At 43.1% G+C, this 26,726-nt stretch overlaps 1 protein-coding gene across 1 annotated transcript; it reads right to left on the bottom strand.

Annotated features, from left to right (window-relative positions):
• Positions 1-2,108: 2,108 nt before the first annotated feature.
• LOC148892372 (zinc finger protein GLIS2-like) lies at positions 2,109-26,412 on the bottom strand. The gene is made up of 7 exons (XM_089006796.1): positions 26,025-26,412; positions 10,109-10,297; positions 8,231-8,433; positions 7,769-7,957; positions 7,457-7,590; positions 7,129-7,247; positions 2,109-5,920 (listed from the first exon to the last, which is right to left on the bottom strand). The coding sequence occupies exons 2-7, from the start codon at positions 10,272-10,274 to the stop codon at positions 5,316-5,318; spliced, it is 1,416 nt and encodes a 471-aa protein (XP_088862922.1). The 5' UTR covers positions 10,275-10,297; positions 26,025-26,412; the 3' UTR covers positions 2,109-5,315.
• Between the last annotated feature and the right edge of the window lie 314 nt (positions 26,413-26,726).

Below are 26,726 nucleotides of genomic sequence, written 5' to 3'. Positions count from 1 at the left end.
GCACTACCTGCCTCGTCAGTAATGCACACTCAACCATTACACACAAAAAACACTTAGCAAAAAAATATTTTAAAAAACGAAGAAATTTGACTGAATTTAGCTTCTCGCCCCATTTAAAATGTCGAATAAAAAAATGAAGAGTTTGGGAAAATAAACTACACTGTGCTCTTATACGCTCCGTTGCCACTAGGGGCAATATAACACAATCCATCCACACAGAATAATAAATAATAATAATTAATCTTCTTTTCCTTTCGGCTTTTCCTTTCAAGGGGTCGCCACAGCAAATCAGTGTCCTCCATCTTTAGATGTTTGATCCGCATGTTTGTTTTGGCCAAGCTTTTACGTCGGATGCCCTTCCTGACACAACCCTCTGTAATAATAATAATAATAATAATAATAATAATAATAATAATAATAATAATAATAATAATACATTGTATTTATCCATTCATTATCTGATTTGTTTATCCACACGAGGGTCGTAGGGGTGGGGGTTTGATTGCTAGAGCCTATCCCAGCTGTCTTCGGGCAGTAAGCGGCGGTACAACTTGATCTGAGCTGAATAATAATAATATCTGTAATAAATGCAGGGAGACTCCGTAGTCGATTAGTTAGCACACCGACTTAACAGTGCAGAGGTCGAGACCTGGTCCAGCCTCCCTGTCTTGGTCCAGTTTACATGTTCTCCCCGAGCCCGCGTGGGTTTTCTACAGGTCCTCTGGTTTCCTCCCATATTCAAAAAACATGCATGGCAAGCTGATTGAACAACCAAATCGTCGCTAAGTGTGATTGTGAGTGCGGATGGTAGTTTGTCTCTGTGTGCCCTGCGATTGACTGGCAACCAATTCAGGGTGCCCCTCACCTAGTGCCCGAACACGGCTGGGATATGCTCCAGCACCCCCGTGACCCTAAATAGGATTAAGCGGTGTGGATAATGGATGGATGGATGGATGGATGGATGGATGGATGGATGGATGGATGGATGGATGGATGGATGGATGGATGGATATATTCACCATGAACGTGTGATACAGTACACTATGTTGAAAATGGCTTTCCCCTCCAAAAGTTGGAAGCGCAATTGTGATCATAGTGGTCCATCTGGTGGACAGAAGAGGAGCAACCACAACAGTGCAGCTTGGAAAAAATGAATGCGACTGCGAAGGACTCTATTCCCATTTTATTCACATTTTCGGCCAGCCAATTTCATTGAATAAGAAACGTTTTATGGTCATCGTGAAAATAAATGTAATGCATGAAATGATGAACTGAGTTTATCCACTTGTATGAGTCAAACGACAGTTTCGATGTCGTATGGAATATAAGAAGGACGAGAACCGTCCGACCTGTTTTGTATTCGCTTAAATAGAGGCTGACCATCATTTGCATATCAGTGTTTTCCATTTTTATCTGTACATAAAATCACGTTTTTATCCGTTACAGTATTTTGCAAGTAACCATTGCAGAGTAACGTGATGTATGTTGCGTCCAGGAAACTCAGAAATGCGAGTAGCTGGCCATACCATATATTTTTTTTACCTTTCATTTCTTGAAATTTCTTTCGTGACAAGAGGCGATGTTTTCCAGTTGAGACGTTTCGAAACTTGAAATTTTCGTTTGACGAGATGTTCGAAGGTAGAATTACTACTGTGGTTGAAAATTGTTCTGTGTTTGGGAGACATATATGAAAGTAAAATATAACGGTTTTGGTCGATGGTCCATAAAAAACACAAAAATATAATATAATATAATATAATATAATATAATATAATATAATATAATATAATATAATATAATATAATAAAAATAAAATAAATACGATAAAAAATAAATTGGCGTTTTCATGTGTATTATATTTGTTAAAGTCATTATAAGTGCCTTGCATGCTGGGTCGTAGAGGACAGTAATTTCATCTGTGCTGTATGTCAAGCATATTAGCATATTTGACAATAAAGATGACTTTGATAGATGATATGATATATGACATGATATGATATTATATGTGATATATGATATGATTTACCGGTAATAAAATCTAATCTAATCTAACCTAATTCAATACTGAATAATGCTGATAAATTGAAATGAAAACAACAAGATAAAAAAACCATTCATATGCGTCTTTATTGACATTTCGTCATTGTCATTTGAAAAAATGTCACAGTGGCCCCGATGCACAAGTCGCACCTGTTGTCATTGTTGGTTACACAGAAGAAGTTACATAAACACACTTTTATTTATTTATTTACCACAAATGTTTTCAAATACCGTGCGATACATTTTTGGTCGGAAACACAAAGGCACATTTGAGAGGAGTCAGAGATATTCATTAAAATATAACATAACACAAACAGGCCACATGGAGCCATTGTCAGACTCGGTAAAAATAACCAAGTTTTTAGTTTTTTTATTGACCGTTTTTTTTTCTGGAATATAAGGCGCACCGTCAACAAATGACATATTTAAAAACATTTTCCATACATAAAGTGCACCACATTATAAAGGGCACCTTCAATAAATGACATTTGAAAAAGGTTTCCATACATAAGGCGCACCGGATTATGAGGCTTTTGAATAAAATATTTTCTTTTAGGTGCACCTTATAGTGCAGAAAATACGGTCCTTTTTTGTAAAAATGCCTTCCTTTTCTGTAACATTTATGTAAAATAGTAGGAACAAGTCAAGTATGTGGCAGTCGCATGGGCGCGACCTGTTTATTGACCTGTCGGAAGTCATTCCTTGTTCATTCGGCGGATCCCGTGGAGATCTTTGTCTACGATTTACGTGGCCAGGAAACTGGGGAAAAAAATAACCCCCTGATTCCTGCGGTTTTCGACGCCACGTTGTCACTGTGAAAAGAACATAGAAGACCCACAAAAAGTCCCAGTTCCTAAAGGCTACATGAAGATCGTTTTTAAAACAGACATAACTTGTGGACAAGAGAACGACTGGTGCAGGGCGAATGAAAACTCACCAAAATATGTCTTCTAATTGGTTGCACAATAATCAGATTGAATTCATAGGAAATTTCCACCATTCCGATCAAAATTAACAAATGCCGAATGGTGATTATCCTGTGGTGTGGCATGTGTGAAGAATCTTTATTTATTTTTGTCCCTCCCTGATCTACTTGAAAAACGGTCCGGACCAACCATCGTGCATCTTAAACCCACGCAGTAGTTCTAGTCGCGAAATGTGCAGTCAACACCGAATCAAATGATTCGCAAAAATTGTGGCCAGTGGCCAGAGGTCTGACTAGCGCTTTATCTGTACCACCGTAAGAAAAACCAAAACAAATTCGGGAACGGCGCGTGCAATACTACACCGACTCACCATATTCCTTCCTTTTTCACACCAAACTCATGCTAGCATGCTAGCATGCGAGGGGTAGACCAGAGTGACTTCCAATAGGCAATCGCAAAGTCAACTATTTGGTGATCTGAACTGCGGCTCAATACCGAACTCTTGTCCGCAGATGATGTCGCTCTCTTGAAACCTTTTTGGGATTTGAAAGCGTTTTAACGCTTGGCTATATTTTCCCCTGAAGATAGATATGTCCTTAGTAAAACCCGCATTCAACAACGAGTTAGTCATGAGTCATACGTTCATTTACGCTGTATGTTTCCCGGTTGCACCCCGCAGCGCAATCCCGCTCCCGATTACCGTTTTAAGCTAATATACGGGCGAGCGGACGCGCAAGCGAGGTTTGTCAATCGCGAAAAGGCCATTGATTGTCCGTTGCGAGACATCAGGATGAAGTCTTCCAAAGCTCCCATCCTCCATTTCGATTATGATAAAAGTGCAAAGTAATAATTACGATCAGATTTTCAACACCGACTGATTTCTCGGCTGCAATGACTTTTTATGTCTCTCACGTAATGTCGATTTACAGTGCTTGACAAATGATTAAAACAGAATCTATTTTCTGTGATTCTGTCCGATTAATCGACTCGTATTTGGATGTCTTTGGTCCTAAATAATAATCTCTAGAAATTGTACTTTTTGCTTCACACAAATGCTTTGCCTTCTTGGAAGGTCCAAACATACATGAAAACTCACCAGTTTTATCTTGGTAAAAATATTGGTATGGTCTGGAACACTCTCCAGGAGAGCGAGAACAAATCCCCTGAAACCTGTTTCGTTGAACTGCACACACAAAAAATGTCTCAATCACCCTCATCTTGGTTAAACAAAATCGCCTCGAAGATTCAAATTCAAATCGTTAGACTGCCCATAAACCTTTTTTTAAAAATCATTATTAACGCATTCACTGCCATTCACGAATTTATTCCGGAATTGAAAATATGACGTAAAGTGCCATTACCGAATTTGTTCGGGTTTTGTTTTTTCTTGCTTGGGTGCCGATAAAGTGCTGGTCAGATGTCTGGCAATTTTTTTCCCTTCCACAAGGGGGAAGCATTTCCCTTGTTTCCATGTTAGCACTTTGTTCCAGCTTCAGCTGTTGTTAAAGCGCTATATAAACAAATATGTACTGTATGTATAGCATTGTATTTTGGACAGCTGTCCTCATTTCAAGCTCATATAACACCAGACCCATATAATTTAGGAAATAACTTTTTTTTCTGATGAAAGAAGAAAGTCTAAGGTTTCCTACGCTGCATGTTTATGTCGTCCTAAAACTAAATATTCTGTGGGTCTTGGAATTCAAGTGACAATGACCAAAACCCTGTCACTGGAGCGGACCGGATCGTTTGGCAGTGAATGAGTTGATTGATCCAGATGTCTGAAATAACACCATTTTGGAAATACATGTTTGTGCTTGATCCATCCATGTTGATCCATCCAAAGAAAGCTCTTTGACGATCGCTTCTCATTAGCCATTTGCTAAGCACTGTATATCTTCATCAACGTCAGCTGACAATGGAATGCACGACACTTGCTGCATGGATGCAATTGCCTGGCACTTTGTCACCTGTTTTGATGATTCAAATGAATCCACGCAATTTTGCCGTTTGGTAAATGCATATTGGCTTTTTTTGCGGGTGTTTTCATGACCGAATGCCTCTGTTATTGGCAAAGTCAAGCGTTGCCATTGTCAAATAGACAAAAGCCTCTTGTGGCATCGACTGTCAATTCCAAAGTTTTTTGTCCGCCTGTTTTTATGACGACTTTCAAATGTGTTACAAATCGACGAGATCACGCGCAAGTGAAACATTTTTGTGTCAATTGTTAAGCTAAATATCATTGCAGCCACGTACGGGTAACCATGACAAGTCGGTGATGTAAAAATACCACGTCAGACCACCCGTCACGCTCATTGCCCCGCCCCCCCAAAACGGAAAGAGACCATCCTAGCTGACGACAGCTGGTTTGAGCAGGAGCGCCCTCGGAGGGACAACCACCCAGGATAAGGAATCCCCCCTTCTGGGGGCCACCTCCGCAGACAGGTTTAAAGCCTCCCCCTCCAGCTCGCTTCCTCCCTCGTTGCCTTCACCACGGTGCAGCCTCCCCAGAGCGCCCAGCCCCAACACGGATGCCGCCGAAAGTCCAAAATGAAAAAGCGGCGAGTCCGTCAAGCTGAGCGGGCCCAAGCCTCCACTTCCCCCGACAGAGAAGAGTGGCGCGTGCGGGTGGCACAATGCCGACAACGGCAGCGTCGTGCCTAAACCGCCCAGGAGTGCCGCGGCCGCCCCCGGGTGGATGAGCCGAGTGGCCCCCGCGGAGGCGGGATCTGCCGTCGCCTTTGGGGCGGTACCCTGCTCCTGACTAACAAAATGGCCGTGGGCTTTGATGTGTTTGCGTAGCGAGCTGGGGTCGGTGTAGCGCTTTAGGCAGCCGGCCATTTTGCAGCAGTAGGGCTTGTCCACGTAGTGCGTGCGGGTGTGCTTGAAGCGGTCGCTGGAATTGGAGTAGCGCTTGTTGCAGCCCTCATAGGGGCAGATGTAGGGTTTCTCTCCTGGACAAACAAAGGTGAACTTCTTACTCATCTGTTTACCGTACTTTCCGGTGTATAAGGCGCACCCAAAAGCCTTCATTCCCTTCAAAAGATGACCCTGCGCCTTATATGCCGGTGCGCCAGATAAGTAATATTGAGGCACAACAGGTCTGGGAACTACTGTCAGCAGCCACCGACTCCATGTAGAAGAAGTAGTGCGTAGCCCCAGCCTCTACTGTAATGCCTGATAATGTGGTGTGACTTATATTTGGAAAACGTTTGACTTTATATATTATATTTGAAAAACATTTTCATTTATTGAAACTGCGCCTTAAACAGTGATACGAGTCTTAAAAGGTCAAATATAGCTATATGCGGTGGAATCTTTGTAAAATACGCTTAGTAGAAGTCATTTGAAGCAATTGTACAAATTATGGACACAACTTGTCCGAAGACATCGGTTGTCCTTTAAACATTAAAGAGACAGTGAGAGAGTTTCAACTTTGATAGTTCAAAGGCAGAGTGTAGACTGCCAGGTTAAAATATCCCATCAATCAGGCTCCACAAACAACCCGCACAAGCCATCTGTACACTTGATGCAAAAAGCTATCAACCCAGCTAAACAGAACACAATTGATGAGGAACTAGATACAATTACCACATAGAAAGCACCTACAAGAGATCATTCCTCAAGATGGTGAAAGAAGAAGGTTACGTTCCTCATCAAGTGTTTAATTCTGATGAAACCAGCCACTACATTCCATCAAGCCATCAACGACCATCACAAAGGTAAATAAAACGATTTCATTATACAGTACAGTTTGTTTCTTTAATTATAATACAATAGCACATTTATTCTACATAAAATAAGGTATATTTTGTGTAGTTTTAAGGCTTTGAAAATTAGAAAGTCGAAAATTATGTTTTATGGGGACCTGGGAATTGATTAATCTCATTGTAATGGTTACCTATAGGAAAGTAATTTTTGGGATACACACTTTTCACCTTACTCTGTCTGGGGAGTAAGCCTAGGTATTACAGCATATGGAAAGAGTTTGAAAATACACCATACACGCCTTATATTCCGGTGTGTCTTATACACCGGAAAATATGGTCATTACTCATCAGTTTTTTCATATTTACAAATATAATGACATGTTTCAGATGAAATATCTCATTTAGACAGTTTCAAACTGGTAATTATCATTTGACCAATTTACCGAGCTCACCTGTATGGGAGCGCGTATGGATCTTCAAGTTCTCCAGACGGGAGAAACTCTTGCTGCAGGTAGGACAATGATGCGGTTTCTCATTGGTGTGCGTGCGGATGTGGATCAGCATTTTATACCTGGGGAAGGGGGGGGGGGGGGGGACAACATTCCCACCTATTTAAAATATGGATCGGTAAAGGTGTGCTATACTTTAACATGTAAGCTAACGTTAGCTTGAGGCGTAGTAGTGTACCTGTGGGTTGACAAACACACGCACACACACGCATACACGTTTGTGCTACATGGTGTGGACTCTGAATGAAAACAGAAGCTACACCTAACACACCTGGCATTGAAGCCCCGTCCGTTGCGAGCACATCCCTGCCACTTACAGCAATACCCAGAATCCTTTTCGGGCTTGACATGGGCGTCGTTGATGTGATCCACTAAGTCCTGGAGCGACCCAAACAGCAGGTGGCACTGCAGTACACACACAACAGATTTCAAATATCATAATGCTCAACTTGATGTAGGGTCAAGTATATTTAGTGGTGAAAAGTTAGAAGTGGGTAATTCGGGGGTGTGGTGGTGGTGGGCGGGTTCACAGTACCTTATTTGCGGAAATTGATGATGAGCATGATTACAAAATAGAAATTACCTTCATCCAGCGGCATGCCAGTTGAGCTTCCAGTATGGGTTCGGGTGGGGCTTGCTTGTCCCTCTTCTGATTATTGAAAAGGGAAGACGGGAAGCTGTACCCCGCCGGTGGGCTTGCAAGGGGGGGTATATAAAAAGGGTAGCGCTGAGGTGACGCATCACCCTCCACCCTTTGATGAAGCGTCGCTTCCTGCGATACAAAAGCGTGTTGTCAATTTCCATTTGTAAAAGTCAATATACAGTAATTACGCGTTTATCAGGGTTAAGGGGGACCAGAACGCCCCGCGATAGGTGAAAATCCATAAAGTAGGGACTGAAACCAGTAATAAGTGAGGGGGATAACTGTATTATAGAAATATGACTTTTTGATAGCATGTGTAGCAATACTACCCCTCCCCCCCCCTCCCGCCCCTTGCCCTTCCTTCCCTGACTTGGCACCCAGACTATCCAGCGCTGGACTCACCCTTGTGAAGGGGTTTGGCCGAGGGCTTCCGCTGCTTCTGCTGCTGTGGGGGGACTCCAGGGGCGAGGGAGGGGACGAGGGGAATGGGGACGAGGGAGATGGGGAAAGGGAGGAGTCGTGTCTGGATGAAGGCGACAGACTGAGGTCCATGGCTGGAGGAGTAAAGCAGGATCCAGGTCGCTCATGACCTGGGGACTGGGAATCTAGAATGGGGGGGAGGGGCAATAGAAGTCAGGATGAGGGCAGTGATGATGATGCCTGCTTAGGTTTGACGTTAACATTTACGTTACCTCTCTAAGAATTTTTTTTATTCGTTGGTCGGTCGGTCAGTCGGTTCATCGGTTAGTCCGTCGGTTGGTCGGTCGGTCGGTCTATCGGTCGGGCTATCTGTTGGTCAATTGGTCGGTCCATCCGTCAGTCGGTCTGTCGGTCGATCAGTCCATCCATCGGTCAGTCGGTCCGTCAGTCTGTCGGTCAGTCCGTCAGTCTGGCGGTCGGTCCGTCCGTGCGTGTGTTCATTTATTGATTGATTTATTTGTTTTTCCCAATACCAAACGGGTGGTTGTTGTAAAACAGGGGTGTAAAACTATTTTTTTGCCGCGGGCCGCATTGTTGTTCTGGTTTCCGCTAGTGGGCCATTATGAATTTGGAAAAACCATTAGAATGTTTCATCTTCTCCACATATTACATACAGCAAGTTAACTACTTTTTAAAGCAGGTGGCCCGGTAGTCGAATGGTTAGCACACCGGCTTCACAGTGCAGAATTCGCCGGTTTGCGTCCGGGTCCGGCCACCCTGTGTGGAGTTTGCATGTTCTCCCCGGACCCGCGTGGGTTTTCTCCGGGTCCTCCGGTTTCCTCCCACAATCCAAAAACATGCATGGCAGGCAAATTGACCACTCCTAATTGTCCCTAGGTGTGAGTGTAAGAGTGACTGTTGTGCGTCTTTGTGTGCCCTGCGATTGGCTGGCAACCAATTCAGGGTGTCCCCCGCCTCGTGCCCGTACACAGCTGAGATAGGCTCCAGCAACCCCCGCGACCCTAATGAGGAATAAGCGGTACGGAAAATGGATGGATGGATAGTTTTCAAAGCTGAAGTTAATAATACTGAATGTTGTTGTGGTTTAAATTTAGCAAGCATCAAGCAACTTGACATGCTTGATTTGCTTTTGCGGGGCGAATAAAATGAGGTGGCGGGCCAGATTTGGCCCCCGCGCCTAAACTTTGACACCAGTGTTGAAAACCGTTCTGTCATCATGAGTATACTTTGTTTTGTATTACCAGTACATCATTTATTGTGTGTGTGTTTTCGGCCCAAATATTAAAAAGTAATCACTTTTAAATGGAAGGTCACTCCTGTTTATTTCTTTGTTGCATTGAGTCGGGTACAGACAAAGCTTGGCCTGTCACATTAAGAATTTCTGCTGAGTTTGTCAGCCAGTATAAGCTCATCTTATGATACATACTCCCAGTTACAAACCTATGCGGGTGTGTGTGAGTGTTGGGGGGGGATAACAATGCATTTCTATTTGAGAACACAACACACTGAGAGACCACTAAGCGAGTTCAGCAGATTGGGTTAGTGGCAAAGAACAGAGAATCCGCTCATAACCTGATTGCATTAGGAGGGGTAACGTTGCTAATTTACGCAGGGTGGGTATCACGCGTCAACGAGAACAATAACGCTTGACCAGAAGTGGTCCAAAGGTATGAGCGATAACTACCTGGCAACCACTAGAAGGCCTCGAGAGCAAGTAAAGGTCAACAGAGGCAGAATTTGTTTTTTTCAAACGTTTGTTGGTCGATGAAAATCAGTATTGTTCGGACAAATAGAGCATCCAAAAATCTAGTTTTTGCTAAGGACCATAATGGACCCTACCTGGAGAGGAAGGCGGTGACGGGAAGGTGGTGTAAATCAGGCGAGGTCGCGAGTGGATGGCGAGCGGTGCGCAGATGGATGACGAGCTACGCTTTCCCAGTCGGAGGGGACAATGTGTCCGCCCAGAGGGGAGCTTCAGGTCCAGGGGCTCGTCCGAGGACGACATCGTGTATGGTGCAAGCAGCCCAGCTTGGGAAAGAAAAGAACAGATGAACTTTATTTGAACAAAGGGGTTTTAACTCATTCACTGGCAGACGATGTGCAAATATGTTTCCAGTCGAGTGCCAGGGTTTTTGTCATTTTCGCTCAAATTGCAGGACCCACACAATATTGAGTTTTAGCACACCCTCAACATTCATTGCAGTGTAAGAAACCTTAGACTTTCGTCTTTCATCAGAAAAAAAAGTTTTTTTCTAGGTTACTTTTGAGGACCTTAGTTCAAATTAGCCCTTGAGCCACACAACCACTTCCACTGGATTATGGGTTATTTGTTGTTATTGTTTTTTTCTTGTTCTTTATTGTTGTTCTTATTTTTATGAATTAGTCATAAAACACGGGCAAACTGTGCCATTTTTTAAAGCTTACCATAGAAAGTTGTAGCGGATTTTAAATTATAACAGGCAGTTAGGATAGCCATAAAATGGACACCAATGGCAGTGTCCATCTTCCAGCTACCCTAACCACCTGTTATATATTTAATTTGCCATTGATGCGCGATTATTATGTTGCAATCAACATATTTCACTCGAGCTTTTTGGTACAAAATACAATACAATCCATAAATATTGCTTTAACAACAGCTGAAGCTGTAACAAAGCGCTAACATGGACAAAAGGCAAAGGCTGCACCCTCGTGGCAGGGAAAAACATTGACACAGGTCTGACCAGCGCTTTATCGACACCCCTGCAAGAAAAACCAAAACCCGAACAAATTCGGGAATGGCGCTCCATGTCACACTTTTCAATTCCTGATTGAATTTGGGAAATTGCACCGAATGAGTTAAATAGATGGTTTTGTGTGTGGCCTTAAAACATTGTAAATAAGTCTATGAAAAAAGCTTCAAAAAGAGTTAGCGATGGCAGGCTAATTTTGAGCCGAGTTCCAATACTAAGCTAATATCCGTGCTTTCCATTACATATAATTGAACAGTCGCCCCACCAACATGGCCGCCGCATAGGCACGTTTATGAGCCTGCTGTAGTCTAGTCTGGAAGGGAAAACATTGCCAGAGGTCTGACTGAAACACAGCTCCCCCCTTGCAAGAAAAAACAAATCCCGAACAAATTCCGTAATGGCTCTCCACGTCATGCTTTTCAATTTCCGAATAAATTCGGGAATGGCAGTGAATAAGATAAATGTGATTGGTTAATAGTGAAGACAGCAACATCCACATTTACAGGAGGGTGTCACACTGATGGAACCACGTTTGGACTCACAAACATACACATTCACGCGTCTGTATGCATTATATATCATTTACAACAAATTGATTGCTGCGATTGATCATCGCGTAAGTCCTTTTCTGTGCTCCGGGGACTGACTAAGGCTACTAAATTGTAGTTTTCCATTGTAGGTCATGTGATATTCTGGAAGAGCAAGAGTGAAAAAGCAGCTCCTTGACTCAAGCGTAGGAATTCTTGTTTGGGGCCGAGTGACTCAAAAGGCAGTTATGTGCTTTACAGGACACTCTAGGGAGTGGGGGGGGGGGGGGGGGGGGGTGTAATCTGCAGGAGATGAACGGAACAAAACGTGTGAGGAAATGCGCACCAGCTGCACGCAGAGTTACGACAACACATGCCTTATTTACTTACACCTTAGATCCAGAAACATATACAGGCTGCGAACCCCATACCATCCATACATCTAAACCATCCATTCATACAACCAAACCAACCCATCCATCTTATCCATCCATCCAACCAACTCTCTCCATCCCATCCATCCATCTAATCCATCTGTACAACCAACCCTACGCATCCCATCCATCTAACCCAACCCTTCCCATTCCAATCATCCATCTAATCCATCTTTCCATCCATCCAACCAACCAACTAAACCAACCCACCCCATCCAGTCATGCATCCATACAACCAACAAAACCAACCCATCCATCCATTCTTCCATCCTTCCATTCATTCAACCAACCAACCAACCAACCAACCAATCAACCAACCAACCAACCAACCAACCCACCCACCCCATCCTATCCTACCCTATCCTATCCTATCCTATCCTATCCTATCCATCCATCCATCCACACAAATAAGCCGTATTTCCTTTGGCAACTTGACCAGGATTCTGCCCCAGCATCCTTAAATCTTTCAGTCGACTTGCTTATCTCACTATAAATCCTTCTCCAGATTCGGGTGAACATTTATGCCGCTACAAATAATTATGCCCGCCGTCACAGGCGGGAACTCTTGACGGTGTGCAAGGCAGAGACTCAACCGCAGTGAAGTAAGTCTGCCGGCTGTCCACATGGCCACGCTGGTTTGGCATTCCACTGCAAACTCACTGACTTCTGCTTTGTCTCGTTGTTGTGTGTCTCTCTCTCTCGCTCTCTCTCTCTCTCTTTCTCTCTCTCTCTACCTGTCACTCTCTCTCGCACACACATACACTGCTATTTGGAGTTATTGTAGAAGCACACACATGCCGGACCATATGTACGCAGGCACGCAGACTTGAGGGGCCTGAAATCACAGCGGCAGACTCGTAACTCCACGTGAGCCCCCCCCCCCCCCTTCCCTCCCTCACAGCAGCGTAACACCACCACCACCACATCCAACCTCCTGCAGCTCCTCCACCACTTTTTTTCCCCTCAATGACCTTATATTTGTGGCAGCATGCCCAGACCCTCTTATGGATCTCTTGCCTGCCTACAAAAACACCCTCTCACGCACATACATACTGTATGGAGGGGATTCTAAACACATGCCAGAGACCAGGGACTTTTCATTCGGGGGGGGTAGACACACACACACATGTGCACTGCACATGCATACAATTACACAGAGGAACGCCCATGTGTCCACACGTAACATACATCCACATACACGCAGTGTAAAAAGAATGGACAACCCCTTTGTCACTGTACGTCCAGGGGGGGGGGGGGATTTAGGGTTTTAAAACTACTCGTAAGATGTTCACTCATGGCAGAATTTTACACCATAGTTTCAGCCCCGAAGTCCAACTAACAGGCGTGAAGGTGCAACGCCATGCCACTTTTCAGTGTGGCTGAGCCTTCACGGCTTCTGTCTCTGATTGGTTGTTTTTCCTTGGTCCTGATGGATACTTGATAGTGAGGTCATGTCAAAAATGTTCTTTACAATATGTAATCTGATCAATACTGTTTTGCATTTCCCACGTTCTCCCATCATAAGAGACAGCCATTTTCAAAGGTTGTTAGCAAGCTAAACAGACACTGTGATGTCATTTTCAGTTGACAGCAAGTGGCAAAATGGATGATTTTTGAATAGTTGTCTTCACTTCCCCTTTACAACACATTGTAGTGGATAGCGATGCAAAAGGCAGACAGGCACAAACCGTTTTGCTAACTATTACAATTGGGTCGGAATGACAGTTTGAACAAAAAAGTGATTTGAAGAATACAGAGTGTGTGCTTGTTTTCTCCTCTACTTTTACTTCAAGGAGTAAGGTAGTTATTCAGTCATCTATAATTCCCCTTTAGTCCATATACCAGTCTTGCATCTGCAGTGTGTTGAGAAATGTACATTTCACAACAGCAAAGTTATGAAAGGAAGAAGAAAGGAAAGAAATGGTGGTTTATTGTAAATAAATACAGGTAACATCCGATTTACGACCGGCGCGAGTTACGGCCACCCGTACTTACGACTACGACTGCCAGTCCTTTTTTAAAAAAAAATTCTGCGGCTGCCAACGCTACAGCCAGCATCGCGACAGAGACAGAGGTCCGTGCAGAATGATTTATTAAGCTACAACATAAAGCACTGGTCCCAAAAAGAGGACCAGGGGTTTTATCAAAAATAAAATAATACCAAAAACGATGAGTGAGGGGGGCAATGGGAAACCTGACAATGGCGAGAGGCAGCTCACACACGGTGGAGCAGAAACGGAACAATCCCAAAAGGATTACGGGATGGGCGGTGGGGGTTGGACCAAGCACCGAAGACAAAGTCCCTGGTAATACAAAGTATAAATACAAGTTGACAGCGTCCCGTTTTCGTACCCGCTGTCCTGAAGAAGGAAGTGTGGAAGCGGGGCTACGCCCCCAGCTGTCAATCCGAACGTGACAATACCATTTATTTGCCGGAGCAGTATTGCACAAAATGACGATACAAAATAATTGTTTTGTAACAAACGCATACGACAATTTTCTCCAGCATGACCGTACAGCAACCGGGGCGAGGGGTGTCCACCGACGCCGAGGCGGAGCGGGTGGGATCGCCGCGACGCAAACGCCGCGTCGGGCTCACGGTCGGCGCCACCGCCTCTTTGAGACAGGTGACCTATTCTGGCTTCTCCGTTAGCGGAGAAAGCCATTTTTGGAAAGTTCGCATGCGTGGGAATCCGTGCGCATTTGGGTCAGCAGAAAGCGTGTGCGCCGACACAGTAATAAAGATTGATAATACGAAATATAAAATGATTCAAATGACACTAAATGTTATAAGATTTATAAATGAACTGTCAACATTTTGGTATATAATAGTATTCAATAGAAAACGTTGCTTAAAAACAACAGATTGACATCGTATACTATCCTGTCGTATAGGAGATGCCAGCGTGTCGTCATTTGTTATGATCACGTGATACTCGCGTCAGCCATTTTGAATGCTTTTCGATTTATGACCGTTTGACTTACGACCGTTTTGTCGGAACGGAAGCCGGTCGGAACTCGGATGTTACCTGCATATAAAAAAAGTTTAAAAAAGAGGTTACAACCACAAGCTAATTTTGAGCCACGCTCTAATACTAAGCTAATATCTGTGCTTTCCATTACATTTAATTGGACAGTCGCGCGCACCAACATGGCCGCTGCATGGGCTGGACATCTGTAACACAGCGGCACAATTTGGAAGTACACCGGACACGTTTCCGTCTGTCTGCTTGTGCCACAGCGCGGTTTCCTAAAACTCACTGTGACAACTACTGTACCACTGTGTCAACTAGTATCAAATAGTAGTCTTGGTGCAACACACAACGATTCACCATCGCATTGTTTATGTTTTCCTTCTAATTTCGCCATCAAGACGGATCAACACAAAGTTTTCAGACCAAACAAAGTACCCAAAATGCATTGTGTGTCGCTTTCCCTGTCAGGGGCGTTCTTGACGAGACGTCACGTCAGGAATCGTCACCAACTCGAAAACAAGAATTCCTGAATATTCAGCGCGATGTAAAATATAGCTATATTATATATTGCCATTGTGCTTTTTTGCGCCTGTATTGGGCAGCGTCTTCATAGTCCCGCTTTGTTCTGCGGGAAGGTCGATGCTGTTGGACAGTTTGCAGCTGGATGAATGCATCGCTTGAGGAGCCCGCGATAAGAAGGAGCGTCAGCGCAGTGCGCCCATGCATATGTGGAAGTGTCGCGGCTTGGAATTGAAACGGATTTATGTGGGACAGGAGATGTGAGACAATCTCTTCGTCAATGGATGCTACAGCTGCGTGTTTACTTTCAACATTTAGCTTGTAGTTGACATGCACATTCCACCATGATGTCCCTGATCCACTGGTGAAGAGACGCTCTGATCCTCTCCTCTTTCACGTGGAACTGCTTTGTTTAACAAAGAGGGTACGAAAGTGCTTCAGAATGAATGACTCTCTGTGAGTTTGTGTTGTCATGTTATTTGTTATTTCTTTTTTTTTTTTTTTTGTTCTTTTGACTTCAAGACGGCGCCGCAAGAGTGGCTGCCTTTCCAGCGGCTCATGTATTTTGTTTTTCCACTTTAATTCCTTTCATAACCTTGCTGCTGTGAAATGTAAATTTCTCCACTGCGAGACTAATAAAGGCAAATCCAATCCAATATGCGGTGGAATCTACGCTCAGTAGAAGACTTTTGAAGTTATTTTACAAATTATGGACACAACTTGTCCGGAGGCGTCGGTTGTCCTTTAAATAAGCAAAACTCCCTTTAATCGAACTTGCACATTTTTATACTTACGCTATATGTCCCCTTTTTTAATACAGACAGCTAGCCGTATTTTTAGGTCCACAAAATGGTGAAGTGAGGAGATTGATTTTGAAATTTAAGTGCCACAGTAAGATGGGCTTTATTACCTTATAATAATAATAATACATTACATTTCAAAACTCTCAAGGACACTTTAATGATCCTCCTTCATATCATTTCGTGAAACATCAACAATCGTCCTGGATGTACCATTCTCAGGTTCACCACTGTCCACGATCATGATTTTTGATTTAAAGTCATTCTTTCCATCTATCTTGGAATTAGACCTCTCGTAAATGAGGATCCCTGCCTGGTTTTGCTAAACTCAATTGAAAATGACAGGGGACTTGGTTTTGAGACTGTGGTCAGTCCATGGGAAAATGTCTAGCACGGACTAAAATTGCAACTGGTGCTCACATATGAGTTAGGGTTGTATGTGCGCACGCATCTTCTTTGTAGTCGACATAAACAAGAAAATGGTGTGTATTTAGTCAAAGAGACAGAATTTCAAGGATGAAAGCTTACGACGTGGAGAATTCTGGGTTTCCCCTGAACCACACTAACAACAACAGATGTGGATGGTACAATTTGGAACAGTAAAGCTCAATCTGTGTGTGTTTGTGCGTGTCATTCGGCGCAGGATGACACTGGCTGTGTCAATAGGATGGCATCGTTGCATGGCAAGAGTGAAGATAATGTACCTGTGCCACAGTGAGTCAGTGTCCTCCATTTTCAGAGGTTTGATTTGCATGTTTGACTTTGAATGTCGGATGCCTTTCCTGACACAACCCTCCGTATTTATCCAGGCTTGGGATCCTACTTTTCTTCAAGTACAGATGTAACCGTAGTGTTGTGTAATATGGAGGTCACCTATGAAGATTCAGATCCAAGAGGCACATTTTTCAATGTGATTGGTTGAAGAAACCATTGCAATGCTAACACAACCTCAATTTAATGTATTACACGGAATGCTGTCATCCGTTAACTCATTCACTGCCAGATGATGTGCAAAAAATGTGTCCACTCCAGTGCCAGGGTTTTTGTCATTTTCACTCAAATTGCAGGATCCATAAAATATTGAGTACTGGGACTATGTAAACATCCAATTCAGCATAAGACTATCTTTTTTCATCAGAGAAAAAAGAGTTGATTCCTAAGTTATATGGGTCTGGAGTTATCTGAGCTTGAAATGGGGACGGCTGTACAAAATACAATGCAATCCATACATATTGATTTATATAGCGCTTTAACAACAGCTGAAGCTGGAACAAAGCGCGAACATGGACTAAAGGCAAATGCTGCCTCGTCGTAGAAGGAAAAAAACATCGCCAGAGGTCTGACCAGCGCTTTATCAGCACCCCCCCCCACTAGAAAAAACTAAACCCGAAGAAATTCACGAATGACGCTCCACGTCATGCTTTTCAATTCCCGAATAAAGAGTAATAATAATGAGCAAGGATGGCTGCTGTTGGGGTAAGAACAATCACTTTTAACCCATCAGCTGCCTTTCCAGCAGCTCCTGTATTTTTGTTTTTCTACTTCTTTCTTTCCTCTCATCTTCCTTTCATAACTTTACTGCTGTGAAATGTAAATTTCTCCACTGCGAGACTAATAAAGGTGAATCCCAAATTCGGGAATGTCAGTAAATGAGTTAAGTACAATCCGTAAATAGTCGGCAATGTACTCAAGATGCCCGATTATAGAATCAGGATTGATTAAAATATGCCTGAAAATAATAATAATCACAACAATCACAAAAACATTACATTTTCAAATGACCTTTCATTTGCAAGCGTCCTCTATTCCATCCCGATGCTTTTCACCCCCCACCCCACCCCCCTTGCACGCCACCACCATCTCGCCACTTGGCAGCGGGACAAGGTCAACACACAGAAAGCGTTCTCTCCTCTCTGCTTTCCCTCCCTGTAATTCCTCATCAGCAGCAGAGCGACAGCCCCCCCGCCCACACCCTCTCCACCCCCGTCACTCCCTAACTTCCCTCTAGCCTTTCATCCCCCTGGCTGCCTTTGGAAAGGGGTGAGGGAAAGACTAAAGATGGAGAGGATAAAGTGGCGGCAAAGGTATGGGGAGGAGAGGGAGGGGAGCAGACGAGGTCAAGAGTGGTCAGCGCAGCAGAATACAATCTTGCGCTTGCTTTCCACCTTTTCTATTTCGCTCTCCCCGCCCTAAAAACGACATGGCGTTGCTTCACATTCCTCAGCGGCGAAAAGATTCATCAAATTTGTTTACACGCTGAGAGCATGGGCCCGTCAATAATAAGCAATCCCAGCTGTCGTGTCTGCTCTCAATATTTATTTATTCATTTATTTATTTTTATCATATAGAGGTTCAAAGAGGGAAACAAGCAAAAATGCCTTTATAATGTATCAATCAAGGCGGGATTTGACTAAATCGACCTACAGACGCTCCCTTACTTACGAACATTTGAGTTACGAACAGTGGGGTGGATGTCCCCCTACTTACGAACATTTGAGTTACGAACAACGGTACATACGAACATTTTTGTAGTAATGTATGTAGTATTCTCTCCAATTGTACATGTACATATCTATATACAGCGTATATTTTATTAAATGTTTATTTTTCAGTACAAACCAATACAGGTTACTTATACAATCCTTAAACATACTTATATAAGCCTGAAACATACTTATAGAGTATAGTTTTGCTTTATGAATGTTGCTGTCCCGATGACCATTTTATGTTTGGGAGCCTTTTACTGAGCATCTTCATCTTTATTAAGTTCATCGAGTTGCTTGTTCTGTAGCCACAAGGGGACATAAGCCAGGGTCTTCTTGTGCCGGTCCCAACCCCGGATAAATACACAGGGTTGTGTCAGGAAGGGCATCCGACGTAAAAACTTGGCCAAGACAAACATGGGAATCAAACCTCTGAAGATGGAGGACACTGATTCGCTGTGGCGACCCCTTAAAGGGAAATGCCGAAAGGAAAAGAAGATACAGTATAAGCCTTAAAGGACAACCTACGCCTCCAGACAAGTTGTCACGGTTTGCGAGGTGGTGATGGCGGGTGCGGATCCCAAAAAGCAGGCAGGAGGGAGCAGGAGGTTGTTTGACAAATTGTATTAAGATAAAGTCAGCAGGAACAAAATGTAAAACATCAAAATCATCTGAATGGAAAAAATACAAAGTAGCAAAAGAAGACCAAAAGTAAAAGTCCGCCAAGGTTAAACAAACACGTACACGATGCATGCAGCAACCAAGCAGCAAACAAACAATGAATCGGCACCGGATGATCGTGCCAGGTGTCCTTTTAAGTGTCATTGATTTTAACGACCAGCACCTGCGAGGCTGCCGGCAGGGCTGACGTCGCTACCCGCTGGTCGCCAATCTGATCGGGACGACCAGCACCTGTGCAGGTGCAGGCGGGGCTGACAGCGCCCCCCGTTGGTCGCCAACCAGATCATGACACAAGTAGTGTCCATAATTTGTAAAATGGCTTCAAATGACTTCTACTGAGTGTATTTTACAAAGATTCCACCACATATATCTATATTTTACGTTTTAAGACTCACGCTGAATATTCCGGAAGTCTTGTTTTTGAGTTGGTGACCTGACGTCACGTCACGGAAGGAACGCCCCACACCGAGAAAGGACACACTGTAGCAGTCCTTTCATCACCTCAATGCATTTTGCGGTACTTTATTTGGTCTGAAAACTTCGTGTTGATGGCGAAATTAGAAGGAAAACACATAACGCGATGGTGAATCATTGTGTGTTGCACCAAGACTACTATTTGATATTCGCTGACAAAACTTCCCAGGAGACAATTTCCACGGAGCGTTGTCGCCATCTTCTGCCTTTTTTGGGTACTACTAAAGAGTTTGTCACTACATTTCTCTCCAGATGCATCAAAATGACACGGAATAAATTCTTTAATCGATTGCAAACAGTTATGCTTTCCTCTTCAGAACTATTTGAATCATATTCATAACTGGATGAGGAACAAGAAAGCATCTTCTCTGAATCTGAAGCCATTGTTTTGATTCTCCAGCAAGGCAAGACGTCTTGGCGTGACACCATGAACGTGGGGGCGGGACCTTCTGAAACTGGCCACTTCCGGTTTCAATTTGAAGTAGTTTTTAGACACTTTAAGTCATTTTTATTGGTGTTTTGCATTTGACTAAAAATATCAGCCTGCGTGTTTTGGGTATTTTAGATGCTATAAAACGTTTTTCTGATGTCAGTTGGGAAACAAAAAAATGGTGTCGGTTGTCCTTTAAACATACATTCCACACAAAATATATCACAAGCAACTTACCAACAAATTCACCTTATGAACGACCGTTCGGAACGTATCTCGTTCGAGGCGAATATTTTATTTGGTACACCCACCCCCATTTCAAGCTCAGATAACTCCAGACCCATATAATTTAGGAATTAACTATTTTTTTCCATTTTCTAATGCGCTTATCCTCACAAGTATCGCGGGGATATTGGAACTTCAAATTCTAAAAATTCAGTGTTGCCATAAAAAAAAAATCAGAATGAAGAATAAAAACGGTATGAGCAACTAAAGCTGACTTTGTTTACCATCGTTTCTTTCTCACGTTCCACTCACTCGCTTTGACAGATCTTCCACGAGGAGACCAAAATGAATTTTCCCCCCTTGTTTCCTCAAACGTAGCCCCAGAAGAAAGCAACAGGCGGGCAATGGGGGGGAGGTTGTGTCGGGTGGGGTTTGTGGAATTTTCTCTATGTTTGGTTTGGAAGAGAAGACCTCAGCTCTGCGCTCTCATGAGGATAATGGAAAAGGGGGGGGGGGGGGAAAGCATGGTTGGTTATATGTGTGTGCGTGTGGATGGACCCTCGCAGGTGGTCACGCATTGCGTGCGCACGTGAGTGCGTTGATGGCACGGCCCCCCCCCTAAAAAAAGCCAGTGAGCACATGTGTCTGCTTATTTGCAGATGTTGGCACCAGCCAGCATGCGAGCTTTCAATTCGGAGACGAGGAGACGAGGTGAATAAGACATTCCTGGGATGAATGGATGCGGGGAGCCAGCGGTTGCTTTGTGGTTGCATACTAAGAGCAGAAAAATGGATGTCTGGTGCAGGGCTGCGCCCAGAAACAATACCGCAGCCAAGCAGGGAGCCAAGCAAAAGCAAGAGGAATAAGCGTTACATGTGGAGGAGCACCAGGGGGAGGCCCACTCCAACACTGCTACCCCCAACCCCCTCCTGTGGAGGACCAGCTCACTCCTGCCCCTGCCACTGGGGCAAGCGGTGCTTTTATGCTAGCTCTGAACCCGCTGAACTTATCACGTACAAACAACCAGCCGGCGATAGTCAACAGTGAAGAAAGTCGAGGAGGAGGAGGGGGAACGTCAACTGAAATCATTTTTTTTTCTTGCGCTCCAAGGACATCTAAAGAACCAAAAAAAACAGGGGTGTCAAAGTCATTTTTGTCATGGGCCACCATTGTAGTCAGAGTTTCCCTTCGACGGATTGTGAATTTTGTTTTCACCCTTTGTTTTCACGACACCGGTATCCAGAGGATAACCCGAACTTTACTCCTTGAGCACAGGTGTCCAAACTTGGTATGTTAAAAATATGGGGTGGCCAAGCTTGGCCAACGATTCATTTAAATACGACTATACCAGCACTGTTTTTGATTTGGGAGGAATGTCAGTGCCATTTGACTGTCATGGCTGGACAGCCTTGGGGCGATTGTGCTTTTTTTTGCGCCTGTCATGGGCAGCATTTTCCGCTTTGTTCAGCGGAAAAGTCGGTGCTCTTGGACAAGCTGCAACTGGATGGATGCATAGCTTGAGGAGCGTCAGCGAAGCACGCCGATGCGTATGTGGAATTGTCGCGGCTTGGAATTGAAGTGGATTTATGTGGGACAGGAGATGTGAGACAGTCTCTTTTCGGCAATGGATACTACAGCTGGGTGTTTTCTTTCATCATTTAGCTTGTAGCAGACGTGCACATTTTACCACAACTTCCCTGATCCACTGGTGAAAAGGAGGCTTTGATCCTCTCCTCTTTCATCTAGAACTGCTTCATGGAACAAAGATGGTGAAGAAAGTGCTTAAGATTGAATGATTGTCTGTGTCTTTTGTGTTGTGTCACATTTTATTTTTTTCGTTGTTTTGACTTTAAGATGGCGCCGCGACAATGGCTGCCTTCACAGCAGGTTCTGTATTTTGTATTTCTACTTCTCAAACTAAACCTAAAACGAAACTAACATTAACAGAATTACACCAAGTGTGCCCAATAAGTGCCTTTAGTAACTCCTTGCTAGCATAATGCCGATGCTAATTACCATCTATGTTGTGACGCTTTAACCCAGCGGTGTCAAACTCATTTTTGTCGCTGGTCACATTGTAGTTACGTTTTCCCTTGGAGGGTCGTTATGAATTTTGGGAAACCATGTGTTTAATTACCTCATTATATTACATACTGTACACAGTGAACAACAAATTAATGGACAACTGGTTTTAAAGTCAAGAATAATAATAGCTGTTTATGTGGATTACATTTGACAATTTGAAATGTTGTTTAGTTAGCATCATAGAACTTTACATGCTTCATCTGGTTTCGCGGGCCACTTAAAATGATTTGGTGGGCCAGATCTCGCCCACGGGCCTTGACTTTGACACCTGTGCTCTCAGCCATGAAGCAATGGCGTGAATGCTCATACCCTTTATCATCTGCATATAAAAACCAATATCAGTACAGTACTGACGATCGAAAAGAGGAGTTGAGATGCACCGAAATACGTTAATTCGAGATTATTTCCACAATTTTGAAATCTGATTGAACCGACAGGCGGAACCAAGATCAATGTAATCAATCCAATTTTATGGGACAGGTATGCGTATGTGGAATTGTCGCGGTTTGGAATTGAAGCAGATTTACATGGGGCAGAAGATGTAAGACAATCTCTTTTTGTCAATGGATGTGACAGCTTTGAGTTTGCTTTCAAAACTTAACTTGTAGCAGACGTGCACATTTCACCATGACATCCCTGATCCACTGGTGAAAAGGACGCTTTGATACTCTCTTTCATACAACAAAGAGGGTGCAGAAAGTGCTTCGGATTGAATGACTCTCTGTGCCTTTTGTGTTGCGACTTCAGTATGGCGCCACGAGATTGGCTGCCTTTACAACAGCTCCTGTACTTTGTTTTTGCTGCTGTAAAATGTACATTTCTCCACTGCGAGACAAATAAATGCCCATCAAATATAATATAATATAATATAATATAATATAATATAATATAATATAATATAATATAATATAATATGCTGACAAGGGGTGGGAATATGTTATATTCAACTTCAGAAAAATGCAACAAAACAGAACGGCGCGTCACAGCAAACAAAGGTAGCTAAGAATCTCTGGGGGGGGGAGACTCAGATCGGACTCCAGATGACAACGCACGTTCGTTCGTTCGTTCGATCGTTAAGATGGCAAAACTGTCCATATTTTTATGTTCCTGTTGTGCTTATTATTTTGCTGCGTGTTGACTATTATGTGATGTTTCAGCTGCCGGTGTTGTGAAAGCGCTATATAAATTAGGATGTATTGTATTGTATATATTGTAACATAGCTTTAACAGACGAACTGGCATGCGACTGGCATGCCCTGTTTTAAATTACAGGGGGAATGCATTCCGATGCAAATCCTATATCGTGGTATACACTGCCATTGTCTAAATATTTGTGGCCCCAAATGTGTGTTGTGAGTAGCTCCCAACCCTCCACCCTGCATCAGACAGCGTGGGTGGAAAAGGGGCTTTTTTTTAATGCAAGACGCACCCAAGAACAGAAAAAAAGACTTGAGTCTGACCTTTTCCGTATCCACAATATGATGCAACAAGGCTGCAACCTGCTGCCGTCAACAGGAGAGAAACTCTCCCATTAGGCTACCAAACCACCGCCATCGCCAACCATCACAAAAAAAACACATTAAAAAGTATCTGGCAAGGATAGTCAGGATGAAACAGCCCCGCCTCTTGGGGGCCCCAGTGGGTCTTGAAACCCGAGTGAGTCGCCTTTGAGGTGAAGATGGGGAGGGGGGGAGTTAAAGTTGATGACTGGAGAGTTAGCGGGAATTCAGGGCGGAGGGAAGTGGAGGATTGGCCAGTTTAATGTTCTGAACTCCTCTTTCCGTGGTCGTGTCGTCAAAACAATGATACCCGGGGGGGGGGGGGGGGGGGTTGGGGGTGCGGGGATGTCACATCACACTACTATATAGTTTGACTTTTCCCAGCTGAGCAGTTTGCTTTAATGAGCTTGCAGTTCGTCATGAATCAAATGCAATCATTTTGAGGGAAAATGCGTCTTAGTTATTTATCAAGCACAATTCGATTCCTATGAACAATTAAGACTCAGCCATGGAATTTTACATGTCTTGGGTAGAGCTAGAGTATCCGCAGTAAACCCATCCAGACATTTGGGGAATGTTGAAACTCCCGCAAAGGAAGTCCAAATTCCGAACCTCAGAACTCTGAGGCAGACGCATTAACCACTAGCACACCAGGTTGTTGTTCATCCTATAAATCACTACTGCTTTCTACTATCTTTGTGACTGCTTTATTTTTTTATATATGGTAGTTGTCCATGTTAAGCATGTTGTTACAGCTTCAGGTGTTGTTAAAGTGTTGTTTAAATCAATGTGTATTGTATTGTAATGGAATGTATTGTATTGTATAAATGGCTCTAAACGTGTTACATTAACAATTCTGCTCCAATAACATAACATGGTTTTATTCTTAAAAAAAAATCCAGTGTACTTATGTTGTAAATGTAATATTCTGTTTTTTTAAACATATTTCGACAAATATTTATTCCTCATATTTTTTTCAGCTTTTTTCATACCTTATATATTTAGATTTCTTCCCTATATTTATTTTTTTATTAAACTATATTTACAATAACCAAGTTAACATAATGATGTGTGGGGGAAACAATAACTGAAAATATTATACATAAATACATTAATTCATTCATTAATTCATTAATCTACGTTTTTCCTTTGGGAGAATATATTTCAACCCTGGAAAGATTGAACCGTTTCAAAAAGTCCACAGACACATGAAAAATTCAAAATGGTGAACAATCTGGTTTTAAATTTTACTCATAGATTTTAATTCAAATATTTTTAGTTCATATATTTTAAATAATAAAATAAATTCTTAATTTTTATTTGTAAACTTGGACGTGAACTCATCCAGAAAACGGCTGCTGCTAAATTTACATTTAGGTTTTCATATTAATATTATTTGTGAAAGAAATGTATCGAAGATAACAACACGAAACCATTTATAAAATGTAATGTAAAAAGTCACAAGAATTTCAAAATAATAGTCACGTGTTGAGAAACGAAAAATAAAACGGCCGTCTTCAGATGTTTTCATATACAGTATTTAAATATTAATTTAAGGGCGAGGACGAGTAAAAAAGGGTTAAAAAAATACAAATTATTTTCAAAATAAGTACTAGAGGGAGTTGAAACGATAGTCTGGAAGAGATTTGGGTACGAATGAACACGTCAATGAATGAAGACATTTGCTCGGGTTACAAAACAGCATTAGTGACGACAATTCGTTTTTTAGAGCTGCTGCTACTCGAAATTAACGCATCCAACAAGAGAAATAAAAGACATAAAAACAGAAATGACGATATTTTAACATTTCGCGTCAACGTTGTGAGTCTGTTCTGGGTGTTTGGAAGCAGTTTAAAGCAGCTGAGTGTAGCGTGTCAATGAGCGATTTTACCTCTCAAATTGTCTTGGAGCAGACACCCTCCTCTCGTTTTAAGATGATTCTTTGATTCTCAGCCTTTCCCTCCCCCAAAAAATTAAAAAGGCAACACAAAGCGAAGACAGGAATGACAACAAAAACATCAAATGGGTAGTTGCCACATATTTTGTAACATCGTCGAGATTTAAGTCATGGAGAAGGAGAAGGAAAAAAATCTCCGTCGGTCGTGCGGGTTGGTTCAAGGTACGTAAGTAGTTTTCACTCGAGAAAACCTTGTCGTGGCGATAAAAGACGAGAAAATGGGGGAGAGGAGGGAAGACGAATATTTGCCCGGCGCGGGAGCGACGCTCGCTTGCGACGCTGGTCAACTGAGGATCCGGGGGTGTTGGAGGGCGTTGATGAGGGAAGAAGAGGCTGCCTGGGTGGAGAATGGGTAAGGGGAGTGAGGGTGGAGAAGGGAGTGGGGGGTTGTCAAAACATCTGTCCAGGGGCGTATGTAGGCTTTTTTTGAAAGGGGGCGGGGGGGCTCAAGGCAAACATGGTCAACCTCACCACATCCGTGTGTTGAAAAGATTTTGAACATCTATGCTGAAGTTTACATGGAAAATGGGCCGTGTCACCCAAATAGGGCTGATGGGGGTTGGGGCTAAAAGTGCTCGCTGTTGATTTGTGGGGGTGCCAAAAATCAGATAAATATTCACCCTTGATTTTAAAATA

Source organism: Hippocampus bargibanti, linkage group LG10 (genome assembly GCF_051943395.1).
Source record: "Hippocampus bargibanti isolate YZ-2025 linkage group LG10, ASM5194339v1, whole genome shotgun sequence".
NCBI classification, from domain to species: Eukaryota; Metazoa; Chordata; class Actinopteri; order Syngnathiformes; family Syngnathidae; genus Hippocampus; species Hippocampus bargibanti.
Note: the sequence above shows the minus strand (reverse complement) of the source record. Positions and strands in the feature narration are given on the sequence as shown.

Coding starts and splice junctions, on each gene's coding strand:
- LOC148892372 (XM_089006796.1), bottom strand. CDS start 10,274: ATGTCGTCCTCGGACGAGCCCCTGGACCTGAAGCTCCCCTCTGGGCGG. Junction 7,958..8,230: donor GGCCAAACCCCTTCACAAGG/GTGAGTCCAGCG, acceptor TTTGTATCGCAG/GAAGCGACGCTTCATCAAAG. Junction 7,248..7,456: donor GGACGGGGCTTCAATGCCAG/GTGTGTTAGGTG, acceptor CCCCTTCCCCAG/GTATAAAATGCTGATCCACA.